Source organism: Gastrolobium bilobum, unplaced genomic scaffold (genome assembly GCF_033153095.1).
Source record: "Gastrolobium bilobum isolate Gb01-03AN ecotype WA unplaced genomic scaffold, APGP_CSIRO_Gbil_v1 utg1034, whole genome shotgun sequence".
Classification (NCBI taxonomy): Eukaryota; Viridiplantae; Streptophyta; class Magnoliopsida; order Fabales; family Fabaceae; genus Gastrolobium; species Gastrolobium bilobum.
Genome location: NW_026897770.1, coordinates 1 through 17,391, shown reverse-complemented (window position 1 = coordinate 17,391; position 17,391 = coordinate 1). Strand labels below are relative to the sequence as shown.

General features: G+C 40.5%; 1 protein-coding gene across 1 annotated transcript; it reads left to right on the top strand.

Annotated features, from left to right (window-relative positions):
• Positions 1-900: 900 nt before the first annotated feature.
• Positions 901-9,510, top strand: LOC133310103 (disease resistance protein RUN1-like). Its single transcript, XM_061510988.1, has 5 exons — positions 901-1,069; positions 1,214-1,361; positions 7,966-8,215; positions 8,320-8,592; positions 8,737-9,510. Exons 1-5 carry the CDS (start codon positions 901-903, stop codon positions 9,508-9,510), a joined length of 1,614 nt encoding a protein of 537 aa, XP_061366972.1.
• The last annotated feature ends 7,881 nt before the right edge of the window (positions 9,511-17,391 follow it).

Below are 17,391 nucleotides of genomic sequence, written 5' to 3'. Positions count from 1 at the left end.
TCTGAGATTGATTATTCCCAAAACACCCTGGTTCTTTGGAAGCTTGAGCTGCTCCAAGTTAACAGTATGGATTCTTTTTTGAGTTTCTGAGTCTCCCCAAATAAAGCTCCTTTGAAGTTTTTCAATGTCATCACAAATGCCTTTAGGAAGAAGGTTATTCTGCATATGAAACATGGGCATGGCTGATAAGACAGACTTCGCCAGAGTAACTCTCCCAGCCATTGATAAACACTGCTTCTTCAAACCTTGAAGTCTATTATTGACCCTGTCCAAAATATCTCCATAGTGTAGCTTGCTAATTCTGCCATGCTTCATCCTATAACCCAGGTATCTGCCAATATTTTTTGTATGGGCAAAACCACTAATCTCCATAATAGAGTTAGCAACCTCAATAGGAACATTCTTAGAGAAGAAAATATTGGATTTGGAGTAACTAACCTTTTGACCAGACATGTTACCAAAAGTATCAAGACAGCTCAAAATAATCATTATCTGCTCCATACTAGCTTCCCCAAACAGCAACAAATCATCTGCAAAAAGTAGATGAGATATTTTGAGTCCACCTTTACCAGATGTCATTGGCTTCTAATCATTCATGTCTATAGAGTCAGCTATGATATGAGAGAGCTTCTCCATACAAAGGACAAATATATAGGGAGAAATGGGGTCCCTTTGTCTCAGGCCTCTGCTAGGATTGACTTTACCAGCCTTAGTGCCATTCTAGAGAATCTCTAGCTCTGTTGAGGAGATACACTGCATAATTAAGTTGACCAGCGACTCGGGGAGATTGATCTCAAAAAGAATTTTTTGAATAAAACTCCAAGACATTCTATCATAGGCTTTTTCGAGATCTATCTTAATAGTGAAAAAACCCCTCTTTCCTTTTATCCTATTCATGGAATGAACCATCTCCTGAGCAATGACAATGTTGTCCTAGATTTGTCTGTTAGGGACAAAACTGACTTGTTGAGAGGAGATGAGCTTATTCAGGATGGGTTTGAGATTTCTCACAATGATCTTGCTAATACCTTTATAAAGCACAGAGTACAGGGCAATGGGCCGGAACTGAGTAATCTTGTCAGACTTAGCCAGCTTTGGAATTAAAACTAGGAAGGTTTTGTTTAATTCCCTCACAGCAGCAGGATTGCACCAAATCTATCTTACACAGTCAATCACTTGAATCTGCAATAATTCCCAATTTTTTTGGAAAAAGATAGGTGGGAATCCGTCTGGACCAGGAGCCTTGAGACCATTCATAGAGAAATAAGCCTCATTTATCCTAATATCCGAGATGGGTTCAAGCAGGATTTTCAAATCAGTGTCATCAAGAGCAGGCCAAGTGGTTGTGGTGACAGTCCAGGGTCTATTGTAGTCTTCCTCTAAGAATAAATTGTTAAAGAAAGAGTAAATGAGCTCAATCAGATTGTCTTCATCTCTCACCAGATTGCAATCATCATTCCTTAACTCAAGAATTGTAGTCCTAGCTCTCAGTGTCAAGCTACTGCTGTTCCGGTCTCTGTTGTTCAACCTATGCTAGAGTCTCAGACGGTTGGTAGAGTATATACCATGGACCGTCAACAATCGGAGAAGGCTCCGAATCTAGTGAAAGGTACAATTTACATTGATAATATAGATGTTGAAGTGTTGTTTGATTCAGGAGCTACACACTCCTGTATGTCTGATTTTATGGCCGTTGGGCTAAATTTGCAAATGTATGACATTCGCCCTCCAATGAAAGTGGTTACTGCTACTGGAGAGGAGTGTTATACATCAGTGTTGTGTAAAGATGTTGAATTCAAATATGAAGGCCGAGATTACGTGCTGGATTTTATTTGTTTACCTATGATCAGCCTTCAAGTTATCTTGGGTATGGACTGGTTGTCAAAGAACTGTGCTATGATAGACTGCTGCGGTAAAAGGATTGTGCTTGATGCTGATGATTCTGCTACTAGTTCTTCCCCATATCTATCTGTGTTGCAGGTTAGAAAGGCTTTGAGGGCCGGGGCATTGGGATATGTCTTTGTGGGGGGTTTAGTAGGCGGAAGTCATGAGAAGATTGGCACTATTTCCGTGGTGAGGGAGTTTGTGGATGTGTTTCCAGATGAAATTCCACAACTTCCGCCTCACAGAGAGATTGAGTTCACGATTGATCTGTTGCCTGGTGTGGGGCCTATCTCTCTGGCTCCGTATAGGATGTCACCACCGGAATTAGCCGAGTTAAAGAAGCATATTGAAGAGCTTTCGGCCAAGCAGTTTATCCGGCCAAGTGTGTCCCCGTGGGGAGCACCAGTCATATTTGTTAAGAAGAAGGACGGTAGCATGAGATTGTGCACTGATTACCGTCAGCTGAATAAGGTTACTATTAAGAACAAGTATCCTCTCCCTCGCATAGATGATTTGCTTGATCAGTTGAGGGGTGCTTGTGTTTTCTCAAAGATTGATTTGAGGTCGGGTTATCATCAAATCCGAATTAGGCAGGAAGATATTCCGAAGACTGCCTTCCGATCTAGATATGGACATTATGAGTATCAAGTAATCCCATTTGGACTCACTAATGCTCCTGCGGTGTTTATGGATTACATGAATCGCATATTTAAGCCGTTTCTGGATCAATTCGTGATTGTGTTTATTGATGATATCCTGATATATTCGAAGAGTAAGGAAGAGCATGAAGGTCACTTGAGAACTGTGTTGCAAATTCTCAGAGAGAAACAGTTATATGCAAAGCCTTCTAAATGTGAGTTTTGGCTTTCTCAAGTGCAATTTCTGGGTCACGTTATCTCTGCTGAGGGAGTAGCGGTTGATCCTAGCAAGATAGAGGCAGTTGTTGATTGGGAGAGACCCAAGACAGTAACGGAAATAAGAAGTTTTTTGGGTTTGGCTGGTTATTACCGGAGATTCATTAAAGAATTTTCAGCCATGGTGTTGCCATTGACCCGTTTGACCCGGAAGGATACTCCATTTGTTTGGACACAAGAATGTGAAGAATGCTTTCAGAGCCTTAAGGAGAAACTAACGACCGCTCCGGTGTTAGTACTTCCCGACCCGGAGGGTGAATTTGAGCTATACAGCGATGCTTCCAAGAAGGGATTGGGATGTGTGCTGATGCAAGATAGGCGAGTGGTAGCTTATGCATCGAGGCAATTGAAACCGCATGAAGAAAATTATCCAACCCATGACCTTGAGCTTGCTGCAATTGTTTTTGGGTTGAAGCAGTGGAGGCATTTCTTGTATGGAATGCAATTTGCAATATTCAGCGATCACAAGAGTTTGAAATACTTGTTTGATCAAAAGGAGCTGAATATGAGACAACGACGGTGGACCGAGTTCCTAAAAGACTATGATTTTGAATTGAAATATCATCCTGGTAAGGCTAATGTTGTAGCGGATGCACTGAGCCGAAAATCCGTGAGTATATCAAGCATGATGATCAGAGATTATGATGTGATTGAGAGGTTCAGAGATAATCAATTATCTAAAATCTTTCCATGTAAAATTTGTGGCTTTGAAATCACAAGCATTGAGAATGAACTGATGACCAGAATCAAAGAAGCCCAACTGCAAAATGAAAGTGCTAGACGACTAAAAGGTCAGAGTGGTGTATCCTGCAATGATGAGGGTGTACTACTATATCAGGGTCGTGTAGTTGTACCTAGGCAGTTGGCGGAAGAAGTAATGACAGAGGCTCATAAGGGTCATTTTACAGTTCATCCGGGAGCTACAAAGATGTATCAGGACCTAAAGATGAATTTCTGGTGGCCTGGTATGAAGAAAAATATTGCCGAATTTGTCTCTAAGTGTCTCATTTGTCAGAAGGTAAAGATTGAGCATCAAAAGCCTTCTGGTATGCTGCAACCTCTGGATGTTCCTGAATGGAAATGGGAGAGTATCTCCATGGATTTCGTAGTGGGATTGCCGCGAACACAGGCTAGTTATGATTCTATATGGGTGATTGTGGATAGATTGACAAAATCCGCACACTTTTTGCCAGTTCGGGTAGATTTCTCTGCGGAGGGATTGGCTAGGCTCTATGTGAAGGAGATTGTGAGGCTTCATGGGGTGCCTGAGAGCATTGTTAGTGATCGGGACCCGAAGTTCACTTCTCGCTTCTGGGGAGCATTGCAGGAGGCTCTTGGCACTCAGTTGAGACTGAGCACTGCTTATCACCCACAGACGGATGGTCAGACTGAGAGGACCATTCAGACGTTGGAGGATATGCTGAGGGCTTGCACCCTGGAGCAGGGTACTGCATGGGATCAATATCTCCCACTGGTTGAGTTTTCGTATAATAATAGTTTCCATGCTAGTCTGGGTATGGCTCCCTACGAGGCCTTGTATGGTCGCAGGTGTAGGACACCTACTTGTTGGTCAGAGGTTGGAGACACAGAGCGGTTTGGATTGGATTTTGTTCAGGAGACTACTGAGCAGATTAAAATGATTAGGGATCGTCTGAAAAAGGCTCAAGATCGTCAGAAAAGTTACTATGATCTCAAGCACCGGCCTCTAGAGTTTGAGGAGGGAGATCATGTGTTCCTGAAGCTGTCACCAGTTACGGGTGTGGGACGAGCCCTTGGTGTGAGGAAGCTGAGTCCGAGATTTATTGGACCCTACCAGATTCTTCGTAGGGTGGGACCGGTTGCCTACCAGCTTGCCTTACCTCCGCAATTAGCAAATTTACATGATGTGTTTCATGTTTCTCAGCTGAGGAAATATGTAGCTGATCCTTCTCATGTGGTTCAACCTGATAATGTTGAAATCCGGGAGAATTTGAAGACTCCTATTGGACCACTGAAGATACTCGAAAGAGATGAGAAGAAGCTGAGAAATAAATCTATTCCTATGGTGAAAGTCCAGTGGGAAGGAAGGACGCCTGAAGAGTCCACTTGGGAGCGCGAAGATGAGCTTCTCCGGCAATATCCTGAGTTTAAGGATAGGTACGTTCTTGATTTTGCGGACAAAATCGCTAAAAGGTGGGGTGACTATAATAGCCCATCTTAATTAATTAGTAAATCAAGTGTAATTAATTAATTAAACATGTTTTAGTGAGTGAAATTAAGTATAAGGCTTAATTAAATGAATCTGAGTCACTTTGGAGTTAAAAAGTGTACTCAGTGAAAATTAAGGGGTATAAATGGGTACTGGCAAAAGTACCCAAAATATAAAAATAAAAATAGTAATATTCCTAGAATAATATTCCAGACTTTTGGGTAAAGTTTGGTAATTATTGGAGTTGAATAGATAGACGAACCAATACCCACATGTTACCACTTAACCAATGTTAAGTGATAAAACACCAAAAAGAACCCCTCATTTCCCACCCAACCCGTCGAACCAGAAAGGAGAAGAGAAGAGAGGGAGAAGAGAGGGAATAAGAAAAGGGAAAGAGAGAGAGAGAGAGCAAATCCCAACGGTTTTGGGTGATTCAAAAGCCTAAATCGCACTCTAAATCTTCGCCCTCTTTCATAATCCTTGCTTTGTTTTGAGTGGGGAGCATTGTGGAGAGAGATATTACCTCTCAAAAATTCGGCCCTTTGGTGAAAATTGGGGTTTTGAGAGTTTCTACCTCCATTGAAGCTTGAGGAGCCATAAATCCTTGGTTGTGTGACCATTGGTGGTAAGATTCTAACCCTTGAACCTCATGATTCCTTGAAATTTGCATGAGTTAGGGTTTGTGAATAGTAAATTGGGATTTTTATGAAATGTAGTTGAATTAGCTATGTTCTAGGAAGAATGGAGCTTAGAGCATGTTATGGAAAATGCTAGGAATGTCATTTAATCGGTGGAAATGAGCCTAGATAGTCATTTGATAATTGTTCATAATATTGGAAAATTCATGCTTGGATTGGTTAGTATTCTAGCATGTTGAACAATTAGTGAGTTGAATGATTGATTGGATCCTTGTGATGTCTAGGATTGAGACATTTGGACCAACCGTGAGTGATCAACCATTGGAGCAAGCTATGGAGCTTGAATAGCTCATTGGAATTGGTAAGCTCACACTTGTGTGGTGTTTTGAATTGAACATTTGATGGTTGATTGTGAAATACTCTCGGATGCAATGTGTTGATTGCATTACACCATGTGTAGGTGTATGTTTGTAAAAGTTGATTGCTGAAACTGTTGGTGAAGAACAAAGGTTGACTGAAGCATTGAGGTAAGCCTTCGGACCTTGGGTGTAATTCCCTTGACTGTTCTACCAAGCCCTGAAAGGGTGGAGGTTGTGATTGTGTATATAAATGCAATAAAATAGTGTAATGCTTTGTTATACGTATGTGTATGCATTTGGTGTGGCATAGGATGGTGTTTCCCTATGTTGGTATGTGGCATGACGATGCGTAAATCATACTTGGTAGTTAGCTGGCCAGTAGGACTATTTGCATCTGAGTTTCCTTAGGACAGCTTGAGAGCTCGAGGGATTTCTCCTGGAGATGTATTGCACTTTGCATAGATATGTATTTACTGCATTATTATTGTTATTGCTATTACACTGATATGGAACTGTGGGGTGGAGAGATGCTCCAAGGACCCCTGGTTTACTGGATATATTCGTATATCTCACCTCGTGTTGTGGGGACCCCCTTTCAGGAAAGGATGCTGCAGGAGCCTCTGGTGGCAAGTGGCCATATCTGGATTATGCATGAAATATGGCATTTCTTTGAGTTTATGCATGCCTTTTGTAGTTGACATGTATAGGATTTTATTTTGAAAGCCCATGGTCATATGTATATCTTGATTCATTGGATGAACTTAGCCTATGCTCATGCCTTTGGTTACACCTATTGTTGATGGGAGCCAAGGGAATGATCATAGTGTTTTGTAAGCTAAGTTCTATGATTTGTAAAGGATATGTAATGTAAATGATGTCTACTTGGAATTCAATATATGCATGCTTGTTATGTATTGAGTTGTTGAATTGGTTGGGCTGAAAATCAATTAGGTACCCTCTTCGTTTAAACTGGTAAACGATGAGAAAACAAAGGTCATGCTGCCCAAATTCTAGCTAAATCTCATGAGGAGAGGTTGGATGAGTGCTAGGATTTAGTTTTGGGGCATGGACAATTGAGGTTTGTAATGGGGATGCACTTCCCCCTAGGTTTGGACTTGAGAAATGTGGGAATTGGAATTCCCTGGCAGCGCGCTTAAGCGCCCAGGAGCGCGCCCAAGCGCCCTGCTGCCCCTGCGAGTGCCAATGCATTCTGCCTCCTCGCGCTGGAGCGCCCAAGTGGGGGCTTAAGCGCCCAGGATTGCGCGCTGGAGCGCCCTGGCGTGCGCTTAAGCGCCCCTTGCTGCAGAAAGTTGGGTGGCTTACTGCCCCCTCGTGTTTTAGCGCCCAGGGTGGGGCTTAAGCGCCCAGGGTTGCGCGCTTGAGCGCCCCGGTCCGCGCTTAAGCGCCCTTCGCCACTGAAGGAGGAGATGCTTCTGTCTCTGCGCGCTAAAACGTCCCCGTGGGAGCTTGAGCGCCCAGGATAGCGCGCCTGAGCGCCCTGTTGCGCGCTTAAGCGCCCATCCACACTGGAATGCCTGATGCTTACTGCCTCCGTGCGCTTAAGCGCCCAGATGGAGGCTTTAGCGCCCGATAGCGCGCGCTTGAGCGCCCGGTAGCGCGCTGAAGCGCGCTGGGCCTGTGACCAACACTCTCTTGTGTTGCTTCAAATTGTCCTAACTTGGACTGCAGTGCTCCGATTTGAGCACGGTTTGAAGCCACAGGTAGCTAATGAAGAAACCTACAATATAGTAGAAGATGTGAACTAAATAAGAAGTAAATTAATGATTTAAAAATGGAATGAGAACATGATGTTAAGCTTAATTGATATGATTCCGCAAGGTAATACGGTTATGATCACGGAATTGGGTATTATAAAGTCGGTATGTTTTAAAATGAAAAATTTATCCGGATTTTAATTGAACCCATGTGATTGTAACTGCGCTTAATATCATAATGCGATGTTAACAAACCGGTTCTAGAACGGGGTGTTACAAGAAAGTTCTAAGTTGCTGTGAATTTCATCCATACATTGGAATAGGAGTTCTCGTTGATAAATCACTCCTAACCGTTTCGTCTTCTTATGCTAATTTCCCTGCTGTTAAAATGCACGATTTGTTGGAAGAGCTGGGGAAAAAACTAGTTCGAGAAAATTCACCCAAAAAGCCAATCAAGTGGAGCAGGCTTTGGCTCTATAAAGATTTATTCAAGGTTATGTTGAAGGAGAAAATGGTAAAGTAGTTGATTGAAAAAAAAACAATTTTATTTCCATTTTTATAGAAGTTATATACAGTTAAAGTTATTTAAGTTTTTCATTCTTTAATGCAATCATTTAGGGAGGAAATAATGTTGAAGCCATAGTTTTGAATAGCCCAGAAGAAACTCGAAGATTGATGGCTGAAGGATTGTCAAAAATGAATCACCTCAGATTGCTTATACTACGTGGTGTGAAATTTTCAGGCAGCCTCAAATGTCTTTCTAATAAATTACGATATGTGGAGTGGAATGAATATCCTTTCATGTATTTGCCACCAAGTTTTCAGCCGGAGGTTCCTGTTCATTTGATCTTGAAGCATAGTTGCATGACACAATTGTGGGAAGGCAAGAAGGTACTATAATTTATCTTTTTCATTTTTCTTTTAGAAAATTTTAGAAATATAAATTCTCTTTCTATTTTAATTTCAATTTTCTCTTTTGTTTTGAATGTAAATTAAAAAAAAAGTAATTCTCTTCATTCCTGTTGGTCTTTACAGTATATGCCCAATTTGATAAGTCTGGATCTTAGCCATTCCAAAAATCTAATCAAAATGCCAGATTTTGGAGAGGTCCCAAATCTTGAGAGGCTGAGTCTTGAAGGATGTATAAAACTTGTGGAGATCGATCCATCCATTGGTCTTCTAAGAAAGCTTGAAGTCTTGAATTTGGAAGACTGCAAAAATCTTTTAAGTATACCCAACAACATAGTGGGTCTCACTTCAATTAAATCATTAAATCTCTCGGGGTGTTCAAAAGTGTTTAACAACCAGCTTGATATAAGTAGTGAAACTGCTATGCACTCCCAATCAGCATCCTCTTGCATCTTCAAAAGGTGTTTGTGCCCTTTCCGTTCCTTGAATTATAAAGATTCAGCTATTTCTTTGTTGCCTTCCTTGCCTAGCTTCTCTTGTTTGGTATATCTTAAATTGAGTTTCTGCAAGCTGGTACAATTCCCTGAAGCTATTGGAAGCTTACATTACTTAAAATACCTTAATCTTGAGGGAAACAAATTTGTTACACTGACTTGTAGCCTGAAGGAGTTTTCAAAACTTGTTGATTTAAGATTGTCACACTGCAAGCGGTTGAAATCTTTGCCTGAGCTCCCTTCATGTACGGACATTCATGAGAATTTCAGAATCATAATATTATATGTTTTCAACTGCCCAAATTTGGAAGAGAGGGAACGCTGCAGTACTATGATTTTTCCATGGATGGCACAAGTGATTGAGGTTCACACTCCTTCCTTCCTTCTTACATTTATTTATCTCTGAGTAAATTATAAGTAGTATATATCTATAACATTAAATTGGTGTTTTTTTCTCTCCACGTTAACAAATAGACAGGTTTTGAAAAGTGACTAACGAGTAGGGGTGAAACTGGGCCGGACCAGGGGCCTACGGCTCGGCCTACGTCACGTCAAACCTGACCTAGTATATTACGTAAAATAGGCCGGGCTTGGGTCTTGAAAAAGCTTGTTTAATAAATAGGTCGTAGACCCACTTTAATAAGGTCTCGCCTATAAGCCTACAGGCCGGCCTATATTGTACTTTTTATTTTAAATAAAATAAAATAGAATAACTATGTCTTGAAAAAAATATATATATATAAATTTAATCAATTGTAATTGTTTATAACTTAATTATATTTTATTATATTTTAATAAAAATCTGACTTTATTTCTTATGTAGGAGGAACCAACATCTCAACATGTTAGATTGTGTATATGAAAATATTAGAAGGTTTTATGGAGAGATTATACTTACTACAAACATCATGATGTGTTTGTTGGATTCATGTAGTTATTTAAATTTACATAGTATGGATTTGTTTGTTGGATCTGATGAAATATATGTTATTTAATTTGAGCATTTTGCTTTAGAAAGTAACTTTAATGCAGATTGTGATGAGTTTTGTTGTGATTCATGATTTTGTTTGGACGTTGAAATTGTGATTTTTGGTTTAGCAACAAAATTTGAATATTTTGTGAAGTTGATTCATGGTTCTGCTTGAAAGTTAAAAATTAACAGGCTAAAGGGCTAGGGCAGGCCATTTGTTTTTTTATAAACGGGTCAAGTCAGGTTAACAGTTAGACTCTTACTAGGCATAGGCCAGACCAAGTTGAATATTTTTAGCATAGGCTTGGGATTTTCGGGGCAAAGCTTGGCCCAGCCCAGCCTACTTTAACCCCTACTAAGGAGAGAAAAAAAATAACTACTTTAATGTTATATATATATGTGTGGAGTTTACATTTCTGCAGCTGATGTACGTGCAGCTGTCAAATAGTTGCTATATATATATATATATGAAAGCATTAAATGTGGGGAATCATAACCATACAAAGGATAAAAACATTAAATGTTAGGAATCATAACCATACACCTGTCATTGTTGTATGTAAAGCGGCTGTAGAAATGATTTTACCTATATATATAATGTGATTTACGTTTTTGTAGCTGCTGTACGTGCAGCAATCAAATACTTGCCATATATATACTTGAAAATATTAAATGCAGGAAATCATAACCATACAAAGGATGAAAGCATTAAATGTGGGGAATCATAACCATGTAAAGGATGAAAGCATTAATTAATATTAATTTCTGATAAATGATAACCGTTGATTGATGGAAATCAACGGTTAGGATTTGATGTCAAATTTCAAATTTTGATACCAGTGTCAGAGGATCATGTCTCATATATATATATATATATATATATATATAGGGTCAGGATCATTTTACACCAATGTAAGTTACATTCTTAATCTTGTCTGTTAACCCCACTTTTATTTAAAGGCTCAAATTTTTTAGTAATATCAGTCATTGGATATAAGTGGATCAATGATCAATGAAGGGTAAGACTTCTAACTCTTACACCAGTGTAAGAATAATAAGTCTTACACCAAATCTTAACCATTGATTTTCTACGTCTAACGATTAAGATTTATTAGGTCTCACTCATTATTTAATTTTTAATTCCCAATAAATCTTAACCATTAGATGCATGGAAATCAACGGTTAAGATTTGGTGTAAGATTTATTATTCTTACACCGGTGTAAGTTGATCATATCCCATATATATATATAGGGGCAAGATATTCTTACACCGGTATAAGAGTTAGAAGTCTTACACTCAATCTTGACCATTGATCCACTTGTATCCAGTGGATCACATTACTAAAAAATCAGAGTCCTTAAATATAAGTAGGATCAACGCACAAGATTGAGAGTGTAACTTACACTGGTGTTGTAACACCCCGTTCTAGAACCGGTTTGTTAACATCGCATTATGATATTAAGCGCAGTTACAATCACATGGGTTCAATTAAAATCCGGTTAAAATTTTCATTTTAAAACATGCCGAATTTATAATGCCCAATTGCGTGATCATAACCATATTACTTTACGGAATCAGATAAACCAAGCTTAACATCATGTTCTTATTCCATTTTTAAACCATTAATTTACTTCTTATTTATTTCCCAACTTCTACTATATTGTAGATTTCTTCGTTAGCTACGCGTGGTTTCAAACCGCTCCTCATTTGGAGCTCTGTAGCTCAAGTTATGACAATTTTACTAACTCAGGTGTATGCTGAAAAACTACGCGGGTAGGGCGCTTAAGCTCGCTCCAGGGCGCTTAAGCGCCCACAGACAGAGGGAATTTACATTTTTTAGCCACCAAGGGCGCTTAAGCTCGCTCCAGGGCGCTTAAGCGCGCTACCTGGGCGCTTCAGCCCCCATTTTGGGCGCTAAAGCCCCATGCGGCAGAAAGCTTTTGGTCTTCACAGGTGCATCAGGGCGCTTAAGCCCCCTCATGGGCGCTTAAGCCCCCTGAGCAGGCTTAAGCCTCCATTTGCAGGCTTAAGCCCCCTCTTCTGGGCAATTTCCTATACTCATATTTTTCATGCATCTTTCTTGGGGAATCAATCCTACACATTTTACAACCTATTTAACAAGCTTGTGATATCCCTATATCATTGCTCAACTCTCATCCTCTCATCATTGATTTAACGGAAATTGGGCAGCATAATCTTTGTTTTCTCAACGTTTCCCAACTTAGCACAAGGTACCTAATTGACTTTCCAGCTCAACATATCCAATACATAAAAATACATTCATGCATTTAACTTACAGTAAGCATCATACACCAATATCTTCATTACTTACAATATTACATCATGTCTTAATTACAAATCTCATATACATGCCAAAAGACTTAGCTACAAAATGAACATGATCAAAGCAAGTAACCCTGTATCAGATACCCATTACTACTACAATGATCATGCACTAAGTCCTCCAAAATACATCACGTGGCATCAAAATATACATATAGCAATGCTAAATGGCATGCAACTCAACATGTCCAGCTATCAGGTACAGTCTACTCACGCTTCTTGCCTCGATCAACCTCACCTCTATCAGTACCTGAAATGATGCCCCACAACACGGGGTGAGATATACGAATATATCACAGTAAACCAGAGGTCCTTGGAGATCACTCCACCCTAAGGTTCACTTTGGTGTACACATAATCATAATAGCTTAACACATTCTTATCCACAAGCATCACATGGACTTCCAAGAGAGATCCACTATGGGCTGTTTCTCTTAGGCTCTTACCACATGGAGATCCACATAGGGCTGTTTCCAAGGGAAGTCCTTTCCTCAATCTATTCCAAGAGAGATCCTCAAAGGGCTGTTTCTCTTAGGCTCTTACCACATGGAGATCCACCTAGGGCTGTTTCCAAGGGAAGTCCTTTCCTCAATCTAGGAACCTCCAAGAGGGATCCACATAGGGCTGTTCCTCTTAGGCTCTAACCACATGGAGATCCACATAGGGCTGTTTCCAAGGGAAGTCCTTTCCTCAATCTAGGAACCTCCAAGAGGAATCCACATAGGGCTGTTCCTCTTAGGCTCTAACCACATGGAGATCCACATAGGGCTGTTTCCAAGGGAAGTCCTTTCCTCAATCTAGGAACCTCCAAGAGGGATCCACATACACATCATCCTCAACCATAACCTCAATCACAATCCTCAACCATTACCTCATTCATTATTGCTACTTCTATAATCATTCCTCAATTACTCTTAAACAATCAAACATCAACCAATAATCATCAATCAATCATAACATGTATCAATGCATGAATCAATGCATGAGCATACAATCACTATCATAATTACATATCACATCTCATAAACCATTTCTCCTCAACGGAGTATGGTGGAACACTCAATGGGATCAACCACAAGGTCCAAAGGTTTACCTTGCTCTTTGAGCTTTCCTCAATTGCACACAACCCCAAGGGTTGGTCACTCCACTTGGTCCTCTTGCCTCAATCCTATCAACACAAGGAATACAATCAAACAATGCTAACAATGCAAGGAAATCCATAGTTCCAAGCCTAGATTTCTCCAAACATCAAAGCATACTAAAATAACACTATAAACTCATTTCTACCGATTAAATGTCATTCCTAGCATTTTTCACAACATACTCTAAGCCTCATTCTTCCTTGAACATAGCCAATCTACTCAACATTTCATAAAAACCCTAAAACACTATTCATTAACCCTAAACTCATGCAAATCTCCAAGAATCATGTGAAAGAGAGTGGAAACTTACCACCAATGATCACACAATAGAGGAATGAGTGTTCCTCAAGCTTCCATGGAGGTAGAAACTCTCAAACACCTCAATTTCTCCAATGGCCGAATTTTTGGAGGAGGATATCTCACAACACAACACTCCCCACTAAGAAACAAGCTAGGATTAGTGATGAGGGGAAGATTTGGAGTAGTTTAGGCTTTTGAATCACCCAAAATGGTGAAGAACTCAAGGTTCTAGGGTTCTCTCTCTCTCTCCCTCTTCTTCTTCTTCTCCTCCTTCTTCTTCTTCTTCTCTGGCGACGGGAATGGGGAGGGTTTTGGGTTCTTTTTTTCTTTTAAGTCACTTAACATTAGTTAAGTGGAATCAAGTGGGTATTGGTTCATCTATCTATTCAACTCCATTAATTACCAAACTTTACCCAAAAGTCTGGAATATTATTCTAGGAATATTTATAATTTTATTTTTATATTTTGGGTACTTTCGCCAGTACCCATTTATACCCCTTAATTTTCACTGAGTACACTTTTTAACTCCAAAGTGACTCAGATTCATTTAATTAAGTCTTATACTTAATTTTACTCACTAAAACATGCTTAATTATTTAATTAAAATTAATCAATTAAATGCTTAAGTTTGGGATATTATATTCACCCCACCTTTTTAACGATTTTGTCCTCAAAATCGACAAAACCACTCATTCAATCATCTATGGATTTATCGGAGAACTCTTCTTGTGTTCCCGAAGTTACCCTATTAATCAGTTCCTCTTTTCCTCATCATCTTATCATAAGATGAAATGTTTTATTCATGATTCAATCTATGTTTTATAATTAGGTGATACTAATATGTTCAGCACTTTTATCTTTCATTTTCCTCAAGGGTCATACCTATTCACTTGATATTTAACCCTGACTTTCTGCGGTCCTACTAATAACCTCATAAATAAAATCTCATCTGATGGAACTTCCAAGAGAGATCCGCTATGGGCTGTTTCTCTTAGGTATCTGACCACAAGGAGGTCCCGAAGGCTAACTCCAAGGGAAGTTCCCCTCAATCTGGTCCTTTCATGAGAATTCTCTATCTCATAGGATACTATCCTCATGGAGGTAATACCACTACATCCATGGAAAGGTCATTGCATACAATTTACCATCTTTTAGCAATCAATACATAGTCTAGTCTTTAATTACTAGACATAACGAATCACACAATCATAATTGAGTCCACAGTCTAAGCATGTGTGGCTCCAACCTCAATAAACTATGCATGTCATATTAATCTACATGCGTCATACCTCCCGTCAAGTATGGGAACCTCTCTAGCTGGGGTTGGGTCGAAGTGCTAACATGTGCCGCTGCTGGAAGACCAGAGACCACTTGCACATGAGCAACTCGTCCCACGATCTGGGGACAATCCCTCGCATAGTGACCAGGTCTAGCACACTTGAAACATACGTTTTGACCCATCAAACAAACGCCCTTGTGATGCCTCCCACAGTTGTCACACTGGGGCACAAGAGGTCTTTCATTGTCCCAACTCTGTTGACTCCCGCTTCTCTTAAACTTTTCCTCAGATTGTTTAGCTTGTAATCTTTCTTTAATATTCCTGTCATCCATCTTCTTACCCTTTTCTGAAGTAGAGCCAGTTGCTCCACTAGCACCAGATGCTTGTGCCTCGGAAGACTTCTTACTTTTCGGCACACCATAAACTTCTTCCACCTTCCGGCATTGGTTCACGAATCTACTAAACTCTCGGATGTCACAATTTGACATCTTTCCGAGACATCTTCTCATTTAGACCCCATTGAAATTTAGAGGTCATCTCGGCCGGAATGGGTAAGGCTCTCCCATAGTTAGCATATTTCACCAATTCATTGAACTTGGCGAAATATTGGTCAATTGTCATCGACCCTTGCTTGAGATCGTTATACTCATTCTGTTTCTGTTCCCTAGCCTCCCTAGGGAAGTAGTTATCCAAGAACAACGTCTCGAACAACCGCCAGGTGATTTCCCGGCCTTCAGCTTCTAATGGCTGCACGGTATTGGTCCACCAATCTTCCGCTTCCTCTTCCAGCATATAAACAGAGTAGGCCAACTTCTTTGCTTCAGGGCATCTCATCACCCTGAATATCTTCTCCATAGCTTGGAGCCATTTCGCAGCCGCCATTGGCTCATAACCTCCCTTAAAAGAAGGAGGTTTGTGTTTTCGGAAAGCCATCAATCTTCTTTCTTCAGCTTCATGCTCGTCAACACGCTCAACACGTGGTTGACGGACCTCAGTGTGATGGCTATGACTATCAGAATGGTGGCTAGCCTCACCTTCATTGTTACCCGCTACACCCTCTTCCTGTGAAGGAGGTGGAGAAGGCGTAGCAGTGTGAGGAGGAGGAGTGGGTTGCCGGTTCACGGGCCTAGGACCCCTCAACGTCCTCAACTCGGTCATCATCGCGGCCATAGCAGTCCGCGAGTCTTCATTTGTCTTTAACAAATTTTCATTGGCTTGCCTGCTAGCAGCCAACTCTCTCTGAACGGCTGCAAGAGCTTCAGCCACGGGATCAGGCGGTACGCCCGTTGCCCCACGGCCACTTCTGGGCCTCACAAGAGCAGCCAAAACAGGTTCTGGCTGAGCATTGGTGTTTGATGGTCCGGGGTTGTTTCGGTGCCTCGTCATGTCACTACACATGTTACACAAAGAAGTGAGTTGATCAGGCCCACACTTAGTGATCACAAATGCAATAATCATCAAGAGTACTAAAACAACTATAAAGCATCAAACACTAAGCATACTCAACAATAGCTAACAGTTATTCCCGACGAAACTGCTCTGATACCATAAAATGTAACACCCCGTTCTAGAACCGGTTTGTTAACATCGCATTATGATATTAAGCGCAGTTACAATCACATGGGTTCAATTAAAATCCGGTTAAATTTTTCATTTTAAAACATGCCGAATTTATAATGCCCAATTGCGTGATCATAACCATATTACTTTGCGGAATCAGATAAACCAAGCTTAACATCATGTTCTTATTCCATTTTTAAACCATTAATTTACTTCTTATTTATTTCCCAACTTCTACTATATTGTAGATTTCTTCGTTAGCTACGCGTGGTTTCAAACCGCTCCTCATTTGGAGCTCTGTAGCTCAAGTTATGACAATTTTACTAACTCAGGTGTATGCTGAAAAACTACGCGGGCAGGGCGCTTAAGCGCGCTCCAGGGCGCTTAAGCGCCCACAGACAGAGGGAATTTACATTTTTTAGCCACCAAGGGCGCTTAAGCTCGCTCCAGGGCGCTTAAGCGCGCTACCTGGGCGCTTAAGCCCCCATTTTGGGCGCTAAAGCCCCAGGCGGCAGAAAGCTTTTGGTCTTCACAGGTGCATCAGGGCGCCTTTCTTGGGGAATCAATCCTACACATTTTACAACCTATTTAACAAGCTTGTGATATCCCTATATCATTGCTTAACTCTCATCCTCTCATCATTGATTTAACAGAAATTGGGCAGCATAATCTTTGTTTTCAGCATAACCTTTG